Source organism: Drosophila ficusphila, unplaced genomic scaffold (assembly GCF_018152265.1).
Source record: "Drosophila ficusphila isolate 14025-0441.05 unplaced genomic scaffold, ASM1815226v1 contig_198, whole genome shotgun sequence".
NCBI classification, from domain to species: domain Eukaryota; kingdom Metazoa; phylum Arthropoda; class Insecta; order Diptera; family Drosophilidae; genus Drosophila; species Drosophila ficusphila.
In genome coordinates this window covers 9,191,373-9,209,631 of record NW_025064092.1, presented here as the reverse complement: position 1 = coordinate 9,209,631, position 18,259 = coordinate 9,191,373, and the positions used below count along the sequence as shown (strand labels likewise).

The 18,259-nt window shown below is 41.7% G+C and overlaps 4 protein-coding genes across 4 annotated transcripts; 2 read left to right on the top strand and 2 right to left on the bottom strand.

Moving 5' to 3' along the window:
• Positions 1 to 9,145: 9,145 nt before the first annotated feature.
• On the bottom strand, positions 9,146 to 10,019 carry LOC108091287. Its single transcript, XM_017190408.2, has 2 exons — positions 9,921 to 10,019; positions 9,146 to 9,815 (listed from the first exon to the last, which is right to left on the bottom strand). The coding sequence occupies exons 1-2, from the start codon at positions 9,967 to 9,969 to the stop codon at positions 9,286 to 9,288; spliced, it is 579 nt and encodes a 192-aa protein (XP_017045897.1). The 5' UTR covers positions 9,970 to 10,019; the 3' UTR covers positions 9,146 to 9,285.
• A 1,162-nt stretch (positions 10,020 to 11,181) lies between these two features.
• LOC108091284 (mucin-2) lies at positions 11,182 to 12,772 on the bottom strand. The gene is made up of 2 exons (XM_017190405.1): positions 12,656 to 12,772; positions 11,182 to 12,596 (listed from the first exon to the last, which is right to left on the bottom strand). The coding sequence occupies exons 1-2, from the start codon at positions 12,705 to 12,707 to the stop codon at positions 11,341 to 11,343; spliced, it is 1,308 nt and encodes a 435-aa protein (XP_017045894.1). The 5' UTR covers positions 12,708 to 12,772; the 3' UTR covers positions 11,182 to 11,340.
• Positions 12,773 to 14,049: 1,277 nt separating this feature from the next.
• LOC108091294 lies at positions 14,050 to 14,588 on the top strand. The gene is made up of 2 exons (XM_017190417.1): positions 14,050 to 14,184; positions 14,258 to 14,588. Exons 1-2 carry the CDS (start codon positions 14,145 to 14,147, stop codon positions 14,470 to 14,472), a joined length of 255 nt encoding a protein of 84 aa, XP_017045906.1. The 5' UTR covers positions 14,050 to 14,144; the 3' UTR covers positions 14,473 to 14,588.
• A 66-nt stretch (positions 14,589 to 14,654) lies between these two features.
• Positions 14,655 to 15,152, top strand: LOC108091295. Its single transcript, XM_017190418.2, has 3 exons — positions 14,655 to 14,665; positions 14,789 to 14,866; positions 14,935 to 15,152. The coding sequence occupies exons 1-3, from the start codon at positions 14,655 to 14,657 to the stop codon at positions 15,119 to 15,121; spliced, it is 276 nt and encodes a 91-aa protein (XP_017045907.2). The 3' UTR covers positions 15,122 to 15,152.
• Positions 15,153 to 18,259: the final 3,107 nt, after the last annotated feature.

Here is an 18,259-nt window from a genome sequence, read left to right as displayed (position 1 = left end):
TTTAAATTCTAATATTATACAAATCCATAAGCAAACATTAAAAAAAAATTGTTTACTTACTTACGTGGCGTATACTTAATGTTATCGCAAAATGAAGCATACGTCCGCGAAAAATTTTAAAGCATACTTTTAAGGGCATGTTAAAATTGTGTACGTGGCGTATACTTGACGTTATCGCAAAATTAATTATATATAATAATTATTATATATATTTTATATATATATTAAATATTTTAAAGCATACTTTAAAGGGTATATTAAAAAATTGTGTACGTGGCGTATACTTAACGTTATCGCAAAATTAATTATACGCCCGCGAAAAATTTTAAAGCATACTTTTAAGGGCCTATTCTGTCCTAAACACGGAGTTTCCTCCAGATGCAAGCTGAAACGCTTGCATATAATAAATGCAGCTAAGCGAAGACTTTTGGTGTCAGCATTTATATTTATCCCTGCGGGACAAAAAGGAGGGGGCTGTGAGGGGTTAAGAGCGGCTGTTTGTGCAACAAAGCAAATTGCTGTAATCCATTTTCCGGGCGCATCAGCTGCTGTTTCTGTTTCTGTTTCTGTTTCTACTGCTGCTGCTGCTGCTGCTGCGGCTGCTGCCGGTTTTTCCTTTTCGCCCGCCGCTGGCCATCAAATGAAATGGATTTTTATTAGATTTTGCTTGTAAAGAAGATTTAAATTTATTTCGTTTTTGTTGGATTCGCTTGTTTATCCCCGGAAAAAACAGTTGTTTCTTGCGCTTCTCCTACTTGTTGTTCTTATTTATTTGTTTCTTATTTCATGCTTTTCCGTATTTGGTATCTTTCGCTCAGTTTGTTTACTCCTTTCGCTGTTTTTTGCTGAAGATTAATGACGGTCCCCTTTGGGGAGAAAGTTTCGCGGATGGCAAAATCAAGGGTTTAACTATACTCTTGAGAAAAGAATTTCTGCTTTTAGTTTTTCTGTTCTGGTTTTTTTTTTTTTTTCGAATTTACTATTTTAGGTTTTTATCTTTGTAATGAATGTTAATATTAAAATGTTATCTAAGTCGCTATTTTTATGTTTTTATCCTTCCGCCTGATTTATTACAGCGGCCGATTAGAATTCTTAACCCGTTGGTCCATTTCTATTAGCGAAATGCATTCGAAAAGCGCCGAAAGAGCCAAAACTAATCCCGAAACGTCATGGATTGGACCAGACAGACGACGACACTCGACGACTCGCCTGCAATTACAACATGTTAAGCATGGATTTCAATCGGCCCGGCCCATGATATTCTGGTATTCTGGTAGTCGGGCTTGGGCCATGTCAGCAGAAACAAAATCCTGGGGGGATTTGGGGGTGAAACTGGCGCCCTGTCAGGACTATAAAATGTGCAACTAATACGATTACCAGACGGAACGGGACGAGTGGAGTCTGGGCGGCCGAGTCCGTGAGTCGTGAGTTGCAGCTTTAATGTGACGGCCTGCTGGTGGAAAAGCGGGGGAAACTTCGCTGCCGAGGGGCGGAGTGGGTTGGCTTAGTCAAATATATTTTAAATTATGATAAATTGACTTTCGGCTAAGGAAGTTGACTTGGCAACATCAATGCCGTCGCAACTTTCAGCTCAAAGTTCAAGAACACACATTTAAAAAAAAGTAACACAGATTTTAAGGGGAACTTTCATAAAACATTTTTATAGATTTTAAGGCAACAATATATTTATTTAAATGCAAAATGCGAAATGGTTTTTTAACCGCTATCGACATAAAACCCTTTTTGTTACATTTTACTTGACTCTTTTTTAAAAACTTCCCCTAGCCTTTTTTCCAGTGCATTTGGCGTTCTGTGTGTGGGCTTCTGGGCGGTTTGGTTGGTGCTTCTTGTTTGTCGTTTGTTCTCCAGCCGGCTCCCCTGCCCTCCTGGCATCTTATTATGCAGAGTCTGGCAAAGCGTGACAATGAGACAATGTCGTCAGCGTCCACCCCACATCCGCATCCGCATCCGCATCCACATCCACATCCTCATCCACATCCACAAGTGCATTAACCGGAGACTCGAGGCAGCGCGTGCTAGTTGAATTTATTGCGGCACACTCCCCCGTTTTCAACCGGATTCTCTGTCCAAGACCAATTTACAGTTTTACGCTTACTTAAATTGTGTCTAAAATGACAAGGGGTTGCTACTGCTGGCCTCCCAAAAAAAAAAAAAATAAAATAAATAAAAAAAAACAGTATATGATATAAAAGGGGTAACAACGGAACATTACGAAGCCCAGAAGACCGGGAAGAATCAAATCACCCATTCCCCATGAGGCGTACAATTTTTATTGTTATGTCTTTCATTTTTTGGAACACCCGACTTTTGTAATCATTTTAAGCGTTATGTTTATGTCGGTTTGCTGTGTCCCGCAATCGATATTAATATTCGGGGGGCATAGAAATTGAAAATTATGACGGTGCTGAGTGGATTTGTTGCGTGGCTCCAGCAAGTTGCTATTAACTCCAACAACTCTCCCAGTTTGGCCGATAAATCATATTTGCCTAACTCTGCGCAGCTGACGACGTCAAAAGGACAAACTATTTTTTTAAATTCGAAAAATATGCAACTTTATGATCGGGCTAGAAACACGAAAGAAAATACCTTTCCCGTTGAGATAACATGATTTTTGGCCATTTTATGCAAGTTTTCCTAAAACAAAAGTGCGAAAAAACGGAAAAATCGGTTTTGCAAATTTTTAAGAGGTCCCCCCACAAAAATTTAGAAAAAATAATTTTCTGAAATTGGAAAAAAGCTGGTATGCAACTTTATTATCGGGCTAGAAACACGTAAGAAAATACCTTTCCCGTTCAGATAACATAATTTTTTTTCTGAAAGCAAAGTGCGAAAAAATGGAACGGAACACAATAACTCTTTTTTAATTATTAGCAAAATAATTTTACTTTCAGACTTTAAACTGTATGTTGATTGCCAAAGACGATATTACACTAGAGGAATATGCCAGATTGTGGGACTGAACGGCCTGTAATAAAACATAATTCCCAGAAAGCCTCAATAATAGGAGGTTGTGGGTATCGAAAGTGGTTTTTCGATCGGATAAGAAGTGCGGTTGTGCCCTCGTCAGCGGAGTGGTGCCATCAATTGACATGATTTGCATTTGAAAGTCTTGTGGAAATTAAAAGGGAAAACAAAAAGGGGAGACGACCACAGCAATCAGTCGGTTGGATCTCGTGTAAGCCGAAGTTCACATATAGGACATACCATATATACGTATATATATATTCTGTGTGTCCATCCCCCAATGCGAAATACCACCCCATATGCAGTGCACCCCCGACTCTTAGTGTTATTTGAGACAAAGTCTGCGGCCTGTTACGTAATGTGATAAGAATGCGGAGCAAATAGTCCTCCCCATGGGTCCCTTGCCCGGAATAAATATATATATATGTATATATGTGGATATATGGGGCTGCTTTTACTTTCAACTCGATTTGCATAATTTTATTTGTTTTCATTTGCTACTCAAACAGAATTTTTCGCAAATCTAAATTGAATTTTGACATTAGTTTTTAGTGAAGAATCTTTCCGAAAATTCGTCACGCTGGCTTACAATAGAAATCTATGTGGGCGAGAAAAACGGAAAAATTGCTGAGGTTTGCTACTTTATGGAGGGTTTTTCCGGGGTTTTTTTACGGCCCCACCTGACCAGCCAGCTATGGCGGGTTGGATTTTTGTGGGGAGCACCGGAAGAATGACTCACTTCATGCGTAAATTCGAGTGGACATTTGAAGAGTTTCCTTTTGTTGGCCACCTGCCAAAGCCGCTTGCTAATTGCCTCAACTTTTGTCCAAAAAAGCACTGCGTTTCACTGAGTTTTCCGAGGGATGACGATGATGATGGCACGGTACGGACGAATATCGGGGAATTGTGTGTGACACGAAATGCGCAACATTGAAGCATCCGCCAAAGGAATTTCCTGCTGACATTTTTTAATTTTACACTTGACTGACTGAATGGCGCGGGGGACACGGAATTGCCGGTGGACCCCAGGATATGGCCCTCCCCCTGGATTAAATCAGATTATTCGGAGAAATGGGGGGTGGAGCAAAGTATCAGCTCAAATATAAATATTTTTCTGATATTTGTGGGGCTAAAAAATGCATACAAAATCCATTTTCCATCATTGGATACTGTCGAAATCGTAGTATCAGTCGTTAGTTTCTGACTCAAAGAGTTTTTTTTTTTTATAAGGAATTTGATAATTTTAAAATATTTAATTTGCTTGCGCGTTTAACTTTCACTCTGTAGCTATAATTTTTGTAAAATACCAAATATTTGCTGCTTAAAAAAATAAAATCGAAAACTTGTACACACTTTTTTGTGTAAGATAATATGTTTATTCGATAATTCTTTATATTTAACATTCGCTGTCTCTTTCTTGGTCTGTTTTTGCTAGTAATCCCACAACAATTATATTCATTTCACTGATTACAAATCCAACTATGTTTTTTGCCCACCACGTCCGACTTTTGTTATGGAGAACAAATTCTGCTCTTGAGATGACCCCCTAAAGTCTGAAATCTATGCAAATTGCGTTTCCTTTCGCTCTCATTTCGATAATTATGCAGTGATCTGAGGCAAAACCCCTTTGCGCCGTTTCGCCTGTTGCTAACTGTACATATATTTACATAGGGCAAGGGGAAATCCAAGGAAATCACCAACCACCCACCACCCACCGAAGTTGTCTGCTCCATCAGCATGTTTCAGAGTCGGTCTCGTGCACTCATTGAATGTTATGAAGTCATTTGCATATTTGTTGTTTATGTTGAAAACAAGATTTCGTTATTAACTTTGCTTAATTTGTTTGCCAACGAAAATGGAAATGGAAAGCGGGAAAGCGGGAAAAACGTGGAAAATGAAAGCGAATTGAGCCATTGAAGGGAAAGCTGAAGAAGCCGAAAAAATTCTGTTGATCGAAGCGGTTTCATTGCCTCAATGGGTTCAGGATTTGTTTGCCCGCTTCCTTACACAGAAAAAAATTAAGAACAGAATATCTTACAAACTAAAATAACAAAATGTTAATAATAATAAAAACACTTAAAATTTCTTTAATAAAATAAAATTTTTAAACCTCAGCGATTCGATGAAAGCTAAACAGAAGTAAATTAACTACATTAAATTAAATTGTTTTTTCGGTGTATGTTAAGGATCCTTATTAATTGCAATTTGGATTGTGCATCCCTTAACCCTCCACTCATTTTAGACCACAACCCCGTGGAATCCCCGACCAAGTCGCCACTCTGAAAACTCCTCCAGAAACAACGAGGCAACAAAGGGCCAAAAAGGAAGCCATAAATAATGCCAAGTACTGTCTGCTCTCCGAATTGTCCGTCTGCATATCCAAAGGTCCGGACTTTGGACGGGAAATTTGTGTTCCATTTAATTGCTTGCGGAATGGGACGGATGAGGATGAGGGGACGATAAGATTGCTCCGAGATGGAATAAAATGCTTAAGTGGAAATTTTAGTTTGCATAAATTATGCGGCAAACGTGCACACGACGACTGACCCCAAACGAAGACGTTTTCTAGCTGGTGGTGGAACCCCAATTCGAAGGGGCTCCAGCAGATATATTCTCCCTTTTATTTTAGTTCTCACACAAACAACTTATTTCTACTTAAAGTTTATTAAATATATTTAGCAAATTAAGATTTTCTTAGGATCGGAATAACAATCAAAAAAGCCTTGCTTCCATAGATTTGTCATTATTCATTATGTTATTCATTAGTCATTATTCAGACTTAAGTTCTAACTACTAGAGAGTATATTTCTAATATTTTTTTACACAAGTTAAAGGTGCAAAAGGTGAGGATATTGACGTCTAGTCCACGCAGCTTGTTCAATTGTCTGTTTGCTCAAAACATTCGCAACTCCCTCTGTTTTTTTGCGAACGCCTCCCGACTTCTCCTTCCATTTTTGTCTGTCTGCCTGTTTTTCTGTGGGCTGTCTCGACGTCTGTCTGTTTCCATTTCCCTTTGAGTTGGGTCGAAAGCAGCCAGGTCCTCCTACAACTTTCCCTTTTCGGCCTCCACCTCTTGACACATCCGCTTACACATTCGTAGATATCCGCAGACATCGGATGTTGCTTTGTTTGGCCAACTAAACGCCGTTTCCGTGGCCATTTCCACCTGCTTTAATCCGCGCCTGATGTGATTGGATTAGGAATCGTTACGCTGGATACGCTGCCAAGTGCACCATCGCTCTGGCCGCAACTATCAGATTCATAAACTGGAAACCAATTTCCGTTCATCTAAGGCAATAAAACTTTGCCTTCAGCTGCAGGCCTCTGAACTCTCGGCGTCAACTTTTATTCCGCCGGAGAAAAAAAAAAACGCCTGAAATAATAGCCGCAAAGTATGCATTGGCAACCCTAAAAACTTTACCAAGCCGTTTTGACCAGTGCAAAAAAGTTGATGGCATCTTGCTATTGCACTTGAAATCGTTGTACGAATGGCGAGCAAAAACTTGCAGCATATATTGTAAAAAAAGAAACAACAATTGCGGCAACATAAAAAAAATCGAAACCAACACAGTTGGTCTGTAGTAGGTTTTCAATATTCATTTCTAAAAAGAATATCTGTAAGTTGACGCTGAGAAATTCATTTCAGAACTCTACATTTCGAATACAATTTTTTTAATTTCATAGAGTGAGCCTGGACTTTGCAGCTGGCTGCAATTTGAGGTCTCGTATGAAGATTTCTTTACGTAGCCAGAACAAGTTTAACTTAAAGAAGCTCAACTGTAATGCGGACGGAAAAACTTTGCGGACAGTGGCGAAAGTAAAAACGAAGCCTCCGCAGCTCTGACAGTCCACTGTCAAAACTTTTTGATTATCTTAATTGCGATTACGAAGGAAGGGGCTTGGGGAACCCCAATCGAGGAGGGAAAAGCCGCCAAAAAAGAAACCACCCGATGCGTGCATAACCCCAAAAAAGGAGACAGACAGACAAATGGCCGGGCAAATACAATATATACAATCGGGCGGGGAGTTGACTTTGGGGTTCTTTGGGGTTCGGGGTTGGGGCAAGTGTCTGCTTCATTCGCAGAGCTGAAATTAACAAGATTGACCCCCTCGTCGCTGGACTGTAACTGTGGCAGGCAATGAAAGAAATTGGGCTATTCGGAGGGAGGAAAAACGAAGGCGAAGCGCTGGGCCAAAAGGAAAACTTTTTCGGGCAAAGGATAAACAAAGTTTGCTCTTCTTTTTTTCGACTGCAATTACAAGAACTGACCGCCGAAGTCCAGACCTCCGGACAAAGTCAGTTCCCCGAGGAGTGCCACCCGATAATCGCAATTGGAAAATAATAATAATAGTTTTACCCCCGCGCTCAATGATTATCTGTGGGACAGGGAGAACTCTCCGAAGACAACCCCAAATAAATCTGAGAAATCGATAAATGAAGCGATTTACTATTCAATAATTGCAACTCAGAGATAACTTAGTTTTTGTGATGCAGAAGGAGTTCAGTGAATCGATTGACCGATAGCCTGCTTACCGATTTGAAAGCGAATGCTGCCGAAAAGTACGCAATGGATTTTTAATTGCACTCGATGCCACGACTCAATGGTCAAATCAACACTCGTGGCATGGCACAAAATTTGCAAAGTGAATCAGCCCGTGTGGACCTACACAAACCCACACACACACACACAGTCTGACTGCCTTCACACAGATACTCGCTAACACACAGAGAGGTGAGCGGCGTGCTTACCAACCATGAAATGCTTTTGGCCCGAAAATGTTTGCTGCCTCAGCATCGGCAACGAAAACAAACAAAACCCCGAATTATTATTATGATTACCATTAGCTGCTGGTAAGGCGGCTGTATACTCCGCAGTTTTTTTTTATTCGGTTTCGCAAATGTTGCAACGTTCTCCCCCCCATAACCCACCAAAATTCTCATATTGACAGCTTGAAAAGCATTTCCATGTCAGTGCAGCGGATATATATTCCGTATATGTACGTATGTGGATGGTACGTACACGAATATTTACAACTGTGTGACAGATTTGTGGGTTTTCGATTGGGGAAAACTGGTGGATATTCGCTCAGATCATAATTCAGTGAAAGAATTACATTTTAGAAGTGGAAAGAAGAGCAGAATTGTTTTAGCCACTAAAAGTTTCCACTGTAAATGCTACCAGAACTACGTACAAAAAAGTATAGCAACAACCAATGAACATGCCAAGTTTGCTAAAATTAAATAGTGAAAATATAAGTGCTTGGCTTAGTAAATTTTCGACATTTACCCGATATTAAGTGTAGTTAAAAGTAAAAACTAGAGTGTTAACTCAGACAAATTTTTACAAAATGGCATGTTTTTAATTCCAAATTGTAAATGTAATTCCAACGTTAAAATGAAAGGTAAAACCTGGATATTTTGCTGGAATTAGTTTATTATAAATGATTTGGATGGCTTTTAATAAAGCATGACAAGCTCAATTAGAATGTTACAAAAATGGTGATGACTTAACATGGCAGCTTCAAGTGATGTAAAACTGAAGCCTGGGCAGAAGTTCTGTAATCTACGCTGGCCAAAAGCTAAAGTTTCCCCCGCTCGTTCTGCATCATCCTCACCTGCAGCGGCACCGATGACAGGATAAACCACTTTGTGTAGGTCCAAAGACACTCGATCCCCCATCTGCATCTCCACCATCCATCCCCACCTTATGCAAATAATGGGCGCAATGTGTCACTGAGCCACCAGCTGACAGTTTGGATGAAGTGTCGCTGACAGGACGCGGATGCGGATGTGGATGTGGATGCGGATGTGGATGCGAATGGGAAGCTAGTGGCTGTTTTGGTATTCGGTATGATAGATCAAAACCGCACAAACACACACAAACCCACACGTCACACATCACACCCACACACCCACACACCTCACACCCAAGTGCGAACATAAAATGTATAAAATATTGGCTGTCTACACGAATCCTAGGCAAGAAACCTAACCAAACCAAACCAAACCAAACGGAATTGAAGCGGGGAATTCAATTTATATGCAAATGATATGCGAGGCGAGCTGAAGACAGGCAGACAGGCGAGCCGCAAACCTAAAAGCCAATACCAAAAACCGAACCTGAAACCCAAGGCCAAAAACCGATGTGAGGTCGCGTCGTTCGGCTATGTGAATTTTAATTATATTTATTAAAAATGTAATTATGTAAAAAAGAGAGAGCGACAGGAAAAATGCAATAAATAAATATCCGTCCATCCATCCGAGCTAATTAGCTTGGTCCTTTAGGTAGGGAGGGGGCTTTAGGTAAAGTAGCGAATGCCCTCCGCCGAATCGTCCACCACGCCGTATTTCACTGGAACTGGATAGGTTGGTGCTTTGTCGTAGCACTTGGGACAGGGCTTTTCGGTGACCTCCTCGGACTCCTCGTACTCCTCCTCCTCGGAATAATAGGCGGCGGTCGGCGCGGGTTGGTAACTGTAGCAGGGCTTTGCCGTCGTCTTCTTGGCCTTGCTCTTTTTGCCCAGCTTCTTGGACAGTTTGCCCTCGAAGAAGGCCAGCTCCTTTTCCTTTTTGCCCTCGAAGAAGGCCAGCTCCTTCTCCTTCTTCTCGTCGAACCACTGCTTGAACTTCTCCCACTCGTTCTCCTTCTTCTCGAGCTTGGCCTCCTCCTTTTCGGTGAACAAATTGAGGATATCCAGCTTCTTGAGCAACTCCTTCTGCTTTTTGCCCTCGAACCAGTCCAGCATGGCCTCGTCCTTCTCCTCCTTGGCCGCCAGCACATCCTCCAGCTTGGGCAGTTTCAAAAGCCATCCGTGGGCCGTCTGCAGGGCTGTGGGTTTTTTTTTTTTTTGGTTATTTTGTTATTTGTCCCAAAATATGACAGGGTTAGAAGCCATTGTTCCACTTGGGGTGCCGCCTTGTTGAACAAACTCACCCAAACAGGCCATCGCCAGTAGCATTAGTTGTTGTCCAAATCTTAGCATTGTCTTTCGGTAGTTGGACTCAGCTTCGGTTTGCTGTTTCTGTTTCTGTTTGGTAATAAGCAGCTGGTCCAGCTACTTATAACCCGAAACTTCGAGCCGCTGCATCTGGGAGCACGTGCTACCCGCTTCGCCCCGGCGATAAGCACGTGCATTCTGGCCGAACAATCTATCTGGCTCGCGGCATATTTGGGACGCCTTCAGCGATACTGGGCTTCGAATGAGTTCAATGCTCTGCCTCCACTGGGCGAAAAATAAGTCAGAAATGATAGACTCATCTACAGAATAATAATCTTTGCAGGTAAGTGATACTTTAACCAGTTGGGAATTATAAAACCTCTTATGCATTATGGAATATATAATCCCTTGCACTTTATTAAATGATCAGTTTTCTTTGAAAACCTTTCGCCCAGTGTAGGCTATGGTCAGCTGTCACTTTGATTAGTCCCTCGGTTATTTAGCGACGACGGGGAGGAGTGGTTACTTTGGCAATGTTGGCCAAGATTTTAATGCGCTGGCTTGCGACTCGGAAATCAGGCGCTGCTAATTGACTCGACCATTATCTTGGGGGTGGTGGTGCGCATGGTGTTGCTCGGCTTGTTTTTGCTGATGTGTTGAAACTGGAAGTTAAATTGTATTTGTTTAGTGCGCCTTATGCACATGGAAACCCGAAAGGGGAGCCTTTGACTCTGCACCGGGTATGTACGTATATATATATATATATATATATATGTACGTGTTTGTGTTGGGCCAACAGTTTGCCAAATTAATTGCACACCAACTGTTTATTTGCCTGTTTGCCCGTTTGTGTTTTATGAGTTTCTCCTCTGTTTTCGTTTTAGGTTGAGAGTTTCTGTTACCATTTTGGCTACCCCATTTCCTTTTCCAAACTTGCCACGTTAATGAGCCTCGCCAGATTGGAATGTATTGCTGTTGAGTTGTCAGAGCATTTTGCCACACAAAAATAATTGTCTTCATTCGGTTGAATAGTGATTTTGTAATTGGAACTATCTTGCAAAAATCGGCAATATTAGAGGGAAAATTGTATGTGAACAAAGTCTTGATTGAGAAAATAAATGTATGCCACTATCAAGTAGTTGAAATTAACATATTTTTTTCTTTGTTCGCAAGCTAGGTGTCAACACGCTCATTGAAATGATAACTGGGAACAGCTTTTGATATTACTTTAGCAGAAGTCTTTTATCTTTTCACTGAAAACAAAATAGTTTTATTTCTTTTAAATATATTTCGCTCATAAGCGGTAAACTACAATTTTGTGGTAATATAACTTACAAACATAACCAACAAACCATGGAGCAAGGGGGAACTCCAGTTAATGGTCTCAGTCTCCTGGAGATCGGTGCATGCATTCACCTACTTGGGAATCCTGTTGTTATTAATGTTTCCGAGGTCGAGAGGCAAGTCGGGAAAAGGTTCCAGTACAGTGTTCGAGTTGAGGACTAGATCTTCGTAGTCGTCGCTGAAATCATCGCTACTCAGAGTTGTCCTGGCGGTTGTTGTTGTGCTCGTTGAGGTGCTCGTTGTCAGTGGTGCCAAAGTGGTGCGACGACGTAGCTTTCTTCCCTTGCGCCCTTTGCGACCCTTCCGCAATTTGCGTCCCTGGTTACCAATCACGTTGGATTGGCCGAATATATTCGGATAGGGTTCCATGGTGTAAACGGTATACGGGAGTGGTGTTGTGCTAGTAGTTGTTATTAAAATAGTTGAAGTTGTGGTGCTATCAACAATTGTTGTTAAAGCTTCGGTGATAGCTATTGCCTCTGGAGTTGTTGTAGCTTGTGTGGTTCCTGTTGTAGGTTGTGAAGTTGTTGTTGGAATTGGTGTTGTTGTAAGAGTCTGTGTGGTTGTTGTTGGAATTTGTGTTGTTGTAAGAGTCGGTGTAGTTGTTGTCGGAATTGGTGTTGTTGTAAGACTCTGTGTGGTTGTTGTGGGTTCTGTTGTTGTAGTCAATGGAAAGGTTGTTGTGGTTAAAGCTGGGGGCGTAGGTGGTGGAGTTGTGGTGGGAGCTAGAGTGGTTGTTGGAACTTGTGGTGGTGTTGTCGATTGTAAAGATGTTGAAGCTTGAGTGGCTGTTGTCGTAGATGGCGGTGTTGTTGTGGGAGTTTCTGTGGTTGTTGTAGGGGTTGAGGGTAGCAATATTGTTGTAGTGGATGGCGGAATTGTTGAAATTAGACTTATTGTTGTAGTAGCTTGTGGCGTTGTCGTGGAAGGCAGTGGTGTGGTTGGAGTTTGCGTTGTTGGAGCTGGTGTTGTCGTTGCAATTTGCGTGGTTGTTGTTGGAATGGTTGTTGTTGGAGTAGTTGTTGTTGGAATAGTTGTTGTTGGAGTAGTTGTTGTTGGAATGGTTGTTGTGGATGTGGTAGTTGCTGCTTGTGTGGTTGTTGTAACTGGTAATACTGTGCTTGTTGGCACCGTTGTTGCTGTCGCTGTTGTAGAAGCTGTAGTGGAATCTGTGGTATTCGATGCCGCTTCGACAGCTGCAACTATTTCGCTGATATTAATCGAAATCGTCTCGTTATTTAAGCTAGCACCATTAGCCGACTGAAGCTGGTTGTTTGAACTGGTGATCGTTGCCAAAAATGTGGACTCCTGAGCAACCGTCAAGCTGACTAAAATGAGCGAGAAATTAGAATCCATGCTTAAGTCATGTGAGCCAGCCACTAATTACCTAATGTTGTCACCACAACGAAGGCAATTAAATGTTTACGTGACGACAGCATTGTCGACGTGCTGCTTTTCTTTCCGTTTCCTTAATTAGCCCTGAATTGAGGACTTTAGCCGATGGTGTTGCTGCTGGGACTGGGCGTACTGCTCTATAAATTTGGTTAATTGAACTGATTTTCCGAGTGCTCAGATGGTCCAGTTTTATATCGATGTGCACTAGAGCCACGTCCGGAAACGTGTGCTCCGTACGTGCGATTGCCGATTAACTTATCGCGTCTTCAGCCGATTCCAATCTCAATGCGCCAGCTGTTGCCACTCACTCTCACTCTCGTTTTCCGGCGTCACTCTCCACTTTTTCACCTCTGCCATTGAAGATGTCTTCTGACTTTGATTCCGTTCTCCACTCCGGAAGTGGCTTACACTTGTTGAACTGTTTAAAACATGTACTACTAGCATGCCAACGGATGCATTGTACTTGCATTCGATTAACAACCGGGCACGTAATCTTGGACAATTTCCAGAGAAGTTTGCCGGTGCAAAACAAGAAGACCAGCTTTTCAAGCAATGCGTTAAATAATAAAGCAATCAATCAGTTTATTTTTTGAAATTGCAAATGATGACATTTTCCAGCATTTCAAGTTCAAGTTTAACTAATTCAATTTCCTGTACAAACACTTGTAAGCTAGAAAGCGGTTAAAAGTATATCTTAAACGGCTTTCTGGTTGCATATTTTACTTATGAAGTGGCCGTGAGAATTTATATATGAGAGAAACCGAATATAAACAGAAACTATGTCATCCGATTTGCTCAGATAACAAGCGACGAATGCAATGAACATTGATAAATATTGGTGTCAAAAAACAAAAAAAAAGAATTCAGAATTTTAGTTATGTATTTACATGCCATGCATTTACATGCATATGCGCCCGCTTTCAAAAGCTTAAAATTGTAATTATATAGGTGGAACGTGACTAGAAACGAATAGCGAATTATTATGAAAGATATTTGCGAAATGCAAATAAAGAGAAAATCTAAATATGGAAAGGGCATCGCCAAAGGGTCATGAAAGGGTGTCTGTTTCGAATGCCTTATTATAAAAAAAATAGCACAATTGTTGTTTGTTTATTCGGAATTGCATTGTTTTCCTTTCATTGTATAGATTCTACAATGATTAATTATTAGGCGTTTAACTACAATCTTGTTTACAGGTTTTTTGCTGTCGCCAAGTAATTCATTAAACACCTATAAGCTTTCTGCTCCCCTTTTTTGTTTTGCTGCGATGCAGTTTGGACCCATTTAAAAGACACGATGGCAATGACGTACTATAGTAGTATATAGCTGCGATTCCGAACCTATGATAAAACGTAGAGCACGCTCTAGATGGTGATAGCCAATACGTGAGCTTAGCCCTCTGACATTCTCCGACCAGACACTATAAAAACCGGAGTCGATTGGGTTGGGTCAAGTAGTCGATACATCCAAACCGTGCCAAAATGTTCAACAAATCGATCGTCGTGGCTCTTATCCTGTGTGGTGTGTAGTTTTTCAGATCAGGAGTATCAGTGTCCAGGATAACAATTTATTTTTTTTTTGTAATTTTTCACAGCCTGCTACCTTGGCACGATTGAAGCTCGTCCTGGTGGTGGAGTCCTCGATGCTGTCGGTGGTGGTGGTGCTGTAGGTACTGTTGTGCCCGTAGCAACATCACTTGTAAGTGGAGCTGCGGCAGGAGCTACCAGCTCACTTGGGTCCACAGCGGTGGGTCAACTTGGTTCGAAGTTGCCTCTAAACGGTGGATCCCCACTTTCAGGTGTACTCTAACGAGATCCCTAAGTCAACTTTATGTCAGCAACAAAGTGTTTCAAACGAGCCTATTCATTTTATAAGATTTTGTAATGATTTAATAAACAGTAAAGTAAAGTTTTGAGCATTTAAAATACATACTTATCATTGAAACTGGAGAGGATTTTCTGAATAACTCAGATTTGGGTTACTTCGAAAAAATGTATGTAATGTATGTGATTCCATAACTTATGACTTTACACAAACCAGACACTTGCCTGAACTAATCTCAAGTACGTGAGCTGTAAGAGCGTCAAAATCCACGTAGAACCAAATTTTCGGACTATTTATGAAGGGTTAAGCCCGAAAATAAGCATAGTTTGCTGCTCGAAAATGTCAGGCCAAAAAGTATTGTTCCTTGTCCTGCTTTGTCGTAAGTTATTCCCGGTTTTACCAGTTTTCAAAGGAGACTTTAAGCCTTTCTTTTGTATTTAAAAAAAGTGATGGTGTCAGTGCCTGGAGTTTGCCCAGTCAACCATTGAATGGAACGGCCATCACATCGTCGGCGAAAAGGCAGCTCATCAAGGATTTTGTGGCCAAAGTTCAGGAATTGATAAGGGCGTTAGTGAAACAGCTGACTGATCTGACGGCCACTAAAAAGATCTTTAGAAACGAAAATGTTTTGTAAAATTTCCTAATAAAACAAATTAAAAACATTACGTATAGCTTTTTTTATAGAATCTTAATTGGCTTTAAAAACTTTAAAGTCTCTTGAAGCAAAGAGCGACTCGACTGGCTAATTAAACGAAGATCTCTCATGGGGCATTTTCTGTAGAGAAAGTACTTTGCTGGTTCACCACATGCCTGTGGTGACTGTACCGCACGAGTGGACCGACTGCCACCGGGAAACTGCCTAAAATTATGCCACATGCCACGAGTAAAGAGCAGACATCTTTGTATATGTGTACATATGTATGGCACAAGAAAATGTGTTAAGAAAATCTTAACGAAATTTCTCACGTTTGCCATAATTACGAGCAAAATACGTGACATGTGTCTTGACTGCGAAATTTACCAGGGATTCTGGATTCTGGCTGGGTTAGCGATTGGATTGGGCTCCATGGGCAGTGCTGCGGGTACGTAATGCATATGCAAGCCAGGTCAAAACCAAACAGAAACGTAAAGAAACAAAACGAAACGGGTGCCGAGTTGTAAATGGCAATAATACCAATAAAAATCTGTGTACAACCCCTCCGAACGTCTAACGATGTAATTCATAAAAATCTCTTGAACAAATGTTTGTGACTCTTGGTCGTGACTCGTTGCCTTTTGCTTTGTTGGAGTCGAAAACATTAATAACACAAGGGGCTGTGTGTGTGGTGTGTTGGGTTTTAGTTCGGGGGTTTTTCTTCGGATGAGATGCCTTTGAATAATTCAGGCAAATGCGGTGTACTTTCCTTGGGTTTCTCCTTTAAGTTCGTTGAATACCCTCTCTTGATCCGAGGACGTTGCGTGATTGAATTGCGGCCTGATTGACAGTTGACAGTTGAAATTGATTTGGCTGCAAAGTCGAGCGGTGTTGGCGGTGGTTGAAACAAACCATTCGGGAAGCTGGATATATGAGGCTGGCAACGGAAAAGCGAGGAGCGAGCTGGGAAAATGGGAAACTGGGAGTTAGGAGGTGGGGTGGCACTACAAACAGCCACACTTATTAATCCCCCGAGTGCAGGCGTGCATAAGTATCGGGCAAATGGATTAGAAACTTTTATGTGCACCACGGCGATATCGACGGGCTGCACCGCAAAAAAAGCAGTGATACTCCCAGAGGTGCGAATACTCCCAGCTTCGTGTGAATCACAGAAAGTGTCAACGGCATTGTGGACATATTTTCAATATGCTAACATTTTTGCTTAAATTAAAACAATTTATTCTTTCATTTCAGAAAGACATTTATGATTGGTTGTATGTATTCTATGAATTATATTTGATTATAATTATCTTTTCAAAAACCTTTATTTTTGTTGGGTGTAACTGAGAGAGAAAATGTGATTGTTGGTCAACTTGTGGCACGACCAAAGGATTCCGCACCCTCGAATCTGTTGCTATTTAATTAAGTTGGACGCTCCAAAGAAACGGAGTGGTGAGTGCTAACATATGGATGGGACAGAATGGGTTCCACCACCCAGTATTCTCCACTCTTATCCCCACCCACTTGCATCCTTCCATTTGCCACATTTATGTGACAGTTAATGAACTCCCGTCACTCGTTCCCCTTTGTTTTCGCTAATCAAAGAACAGGCGGCATGTGAGCGGCATACGCAATGAAACGATGGAGTGCAGTCAATTAATTGATGGATGATGTGCATAATGAAAAGCGAATGGGGAATTGTCAAAGGAACCTTTGAGTTTGGCTCACAACGAATTGGGGGAGGTTCCCTCTTCGGAGAGGGAAAAATGTCGTTACACATTTCGCAATACTGCTGAAAGGAACAAAAAGAGAATTTCCTCCAGTTGAAAATGTTATTTAACATCTCGGATTCTCGAATTATCCCCTTCTTAAAAGGTCTTTCATGCCCAATAAACCCAGCTTCAATGCAACACAAAATACCTCTCTTAAATATATGTATTTTTTGTTGGCCATTTCACCCGACTATTCCCAAAGAGAGCTCAATGGCAGAGGCAGAGGCTCATGGCTCATCAAGGATGCCAGCCCATCGAACGGCAGTCCATTCAATCGAAGGTTGCACATCCGGGTGTATTGATTGCTTTGACAAATCTGAGGCTCGTGTAATTTCATTACAAAACCCCGAATCGGCTTCGGCAAGGGATTACCACAAAAGCATTTTTCGAGTAGAGTCGAACTCTAAATATTCCCCAAAGTGAAAGCCAAAATAAAAAGTAAAAAAAAAACCTGAGATGGTTGATGGGGGGTACAATGTCTGGACGGGTTTTCCAGATGCTTTTCGCCCCGCCCTCTCTCGTTGTGTATGAAAATTAAATTCAATTGTGTGACAAGTTAATCCTATTTCTCATCTCCCAACTTTTATTTAAGCTTCATTCTTTATGCATTACATGCGAGCTTCGCTTCGTGGGTGAGTGAGTGACACCGGTCTTGCTGCTTGCTTTCCAAGCCAAGCCAGTCGACGGTCCATCAATCTGTCAATCAGTCAGTCAGTTAGTCAGGCAGTCAGTCAGCCACCCAGTCAGTCAGCCAGTCAATCAGTCAGTGAGTCAGTCACTCCCCCCGGCAGACATCATAGACTGTCAGAAATGTTTGATATGCTGCCTGTTCCTGTCTTGGAGCCCGAGTCCAAAAGCGAAAGCGAAGGGTTGCTGTCTGCGTCCCAAGGGTCGTGGATTTTGAGTGCCTCCGGCAACCCGGCAACCGGCAACACTTCATTAAACGCATAAAGCAATAAAATGTTCTCTCGATGAGCAAAACAAAGACCATCCCGAGCGAAGCCCCCCCGTCGAAAAAGGCTTCTTGCCTGCTAATGACAGCAAAAAAAGAAAGTGAGGAAGGAGGATGGATGGATGGATGGCCGCTCCCGAATTGATACACTGAGTCCTGCCAAGTTGACCATTCTGGATGGGTAATCCAAAGGCTTCTGGATGGAACGATTGTTCATTCGGTGCTGTGCTCGAGCTTTGATTATGCAAATGTCGAAGCTGAGTGGGCGAAATCTGTTCCAATTGGCAGCCAGATTGGCTTGCCATATTAGAAGACAGAGAACACCGGTCCTTACATTTTCCAAGTCTCATGAACTAATTGGTGAATGCAAAGGTGATTGATTTCCTGTGTTTCCCCAGTGAGTTGAAGTCATGG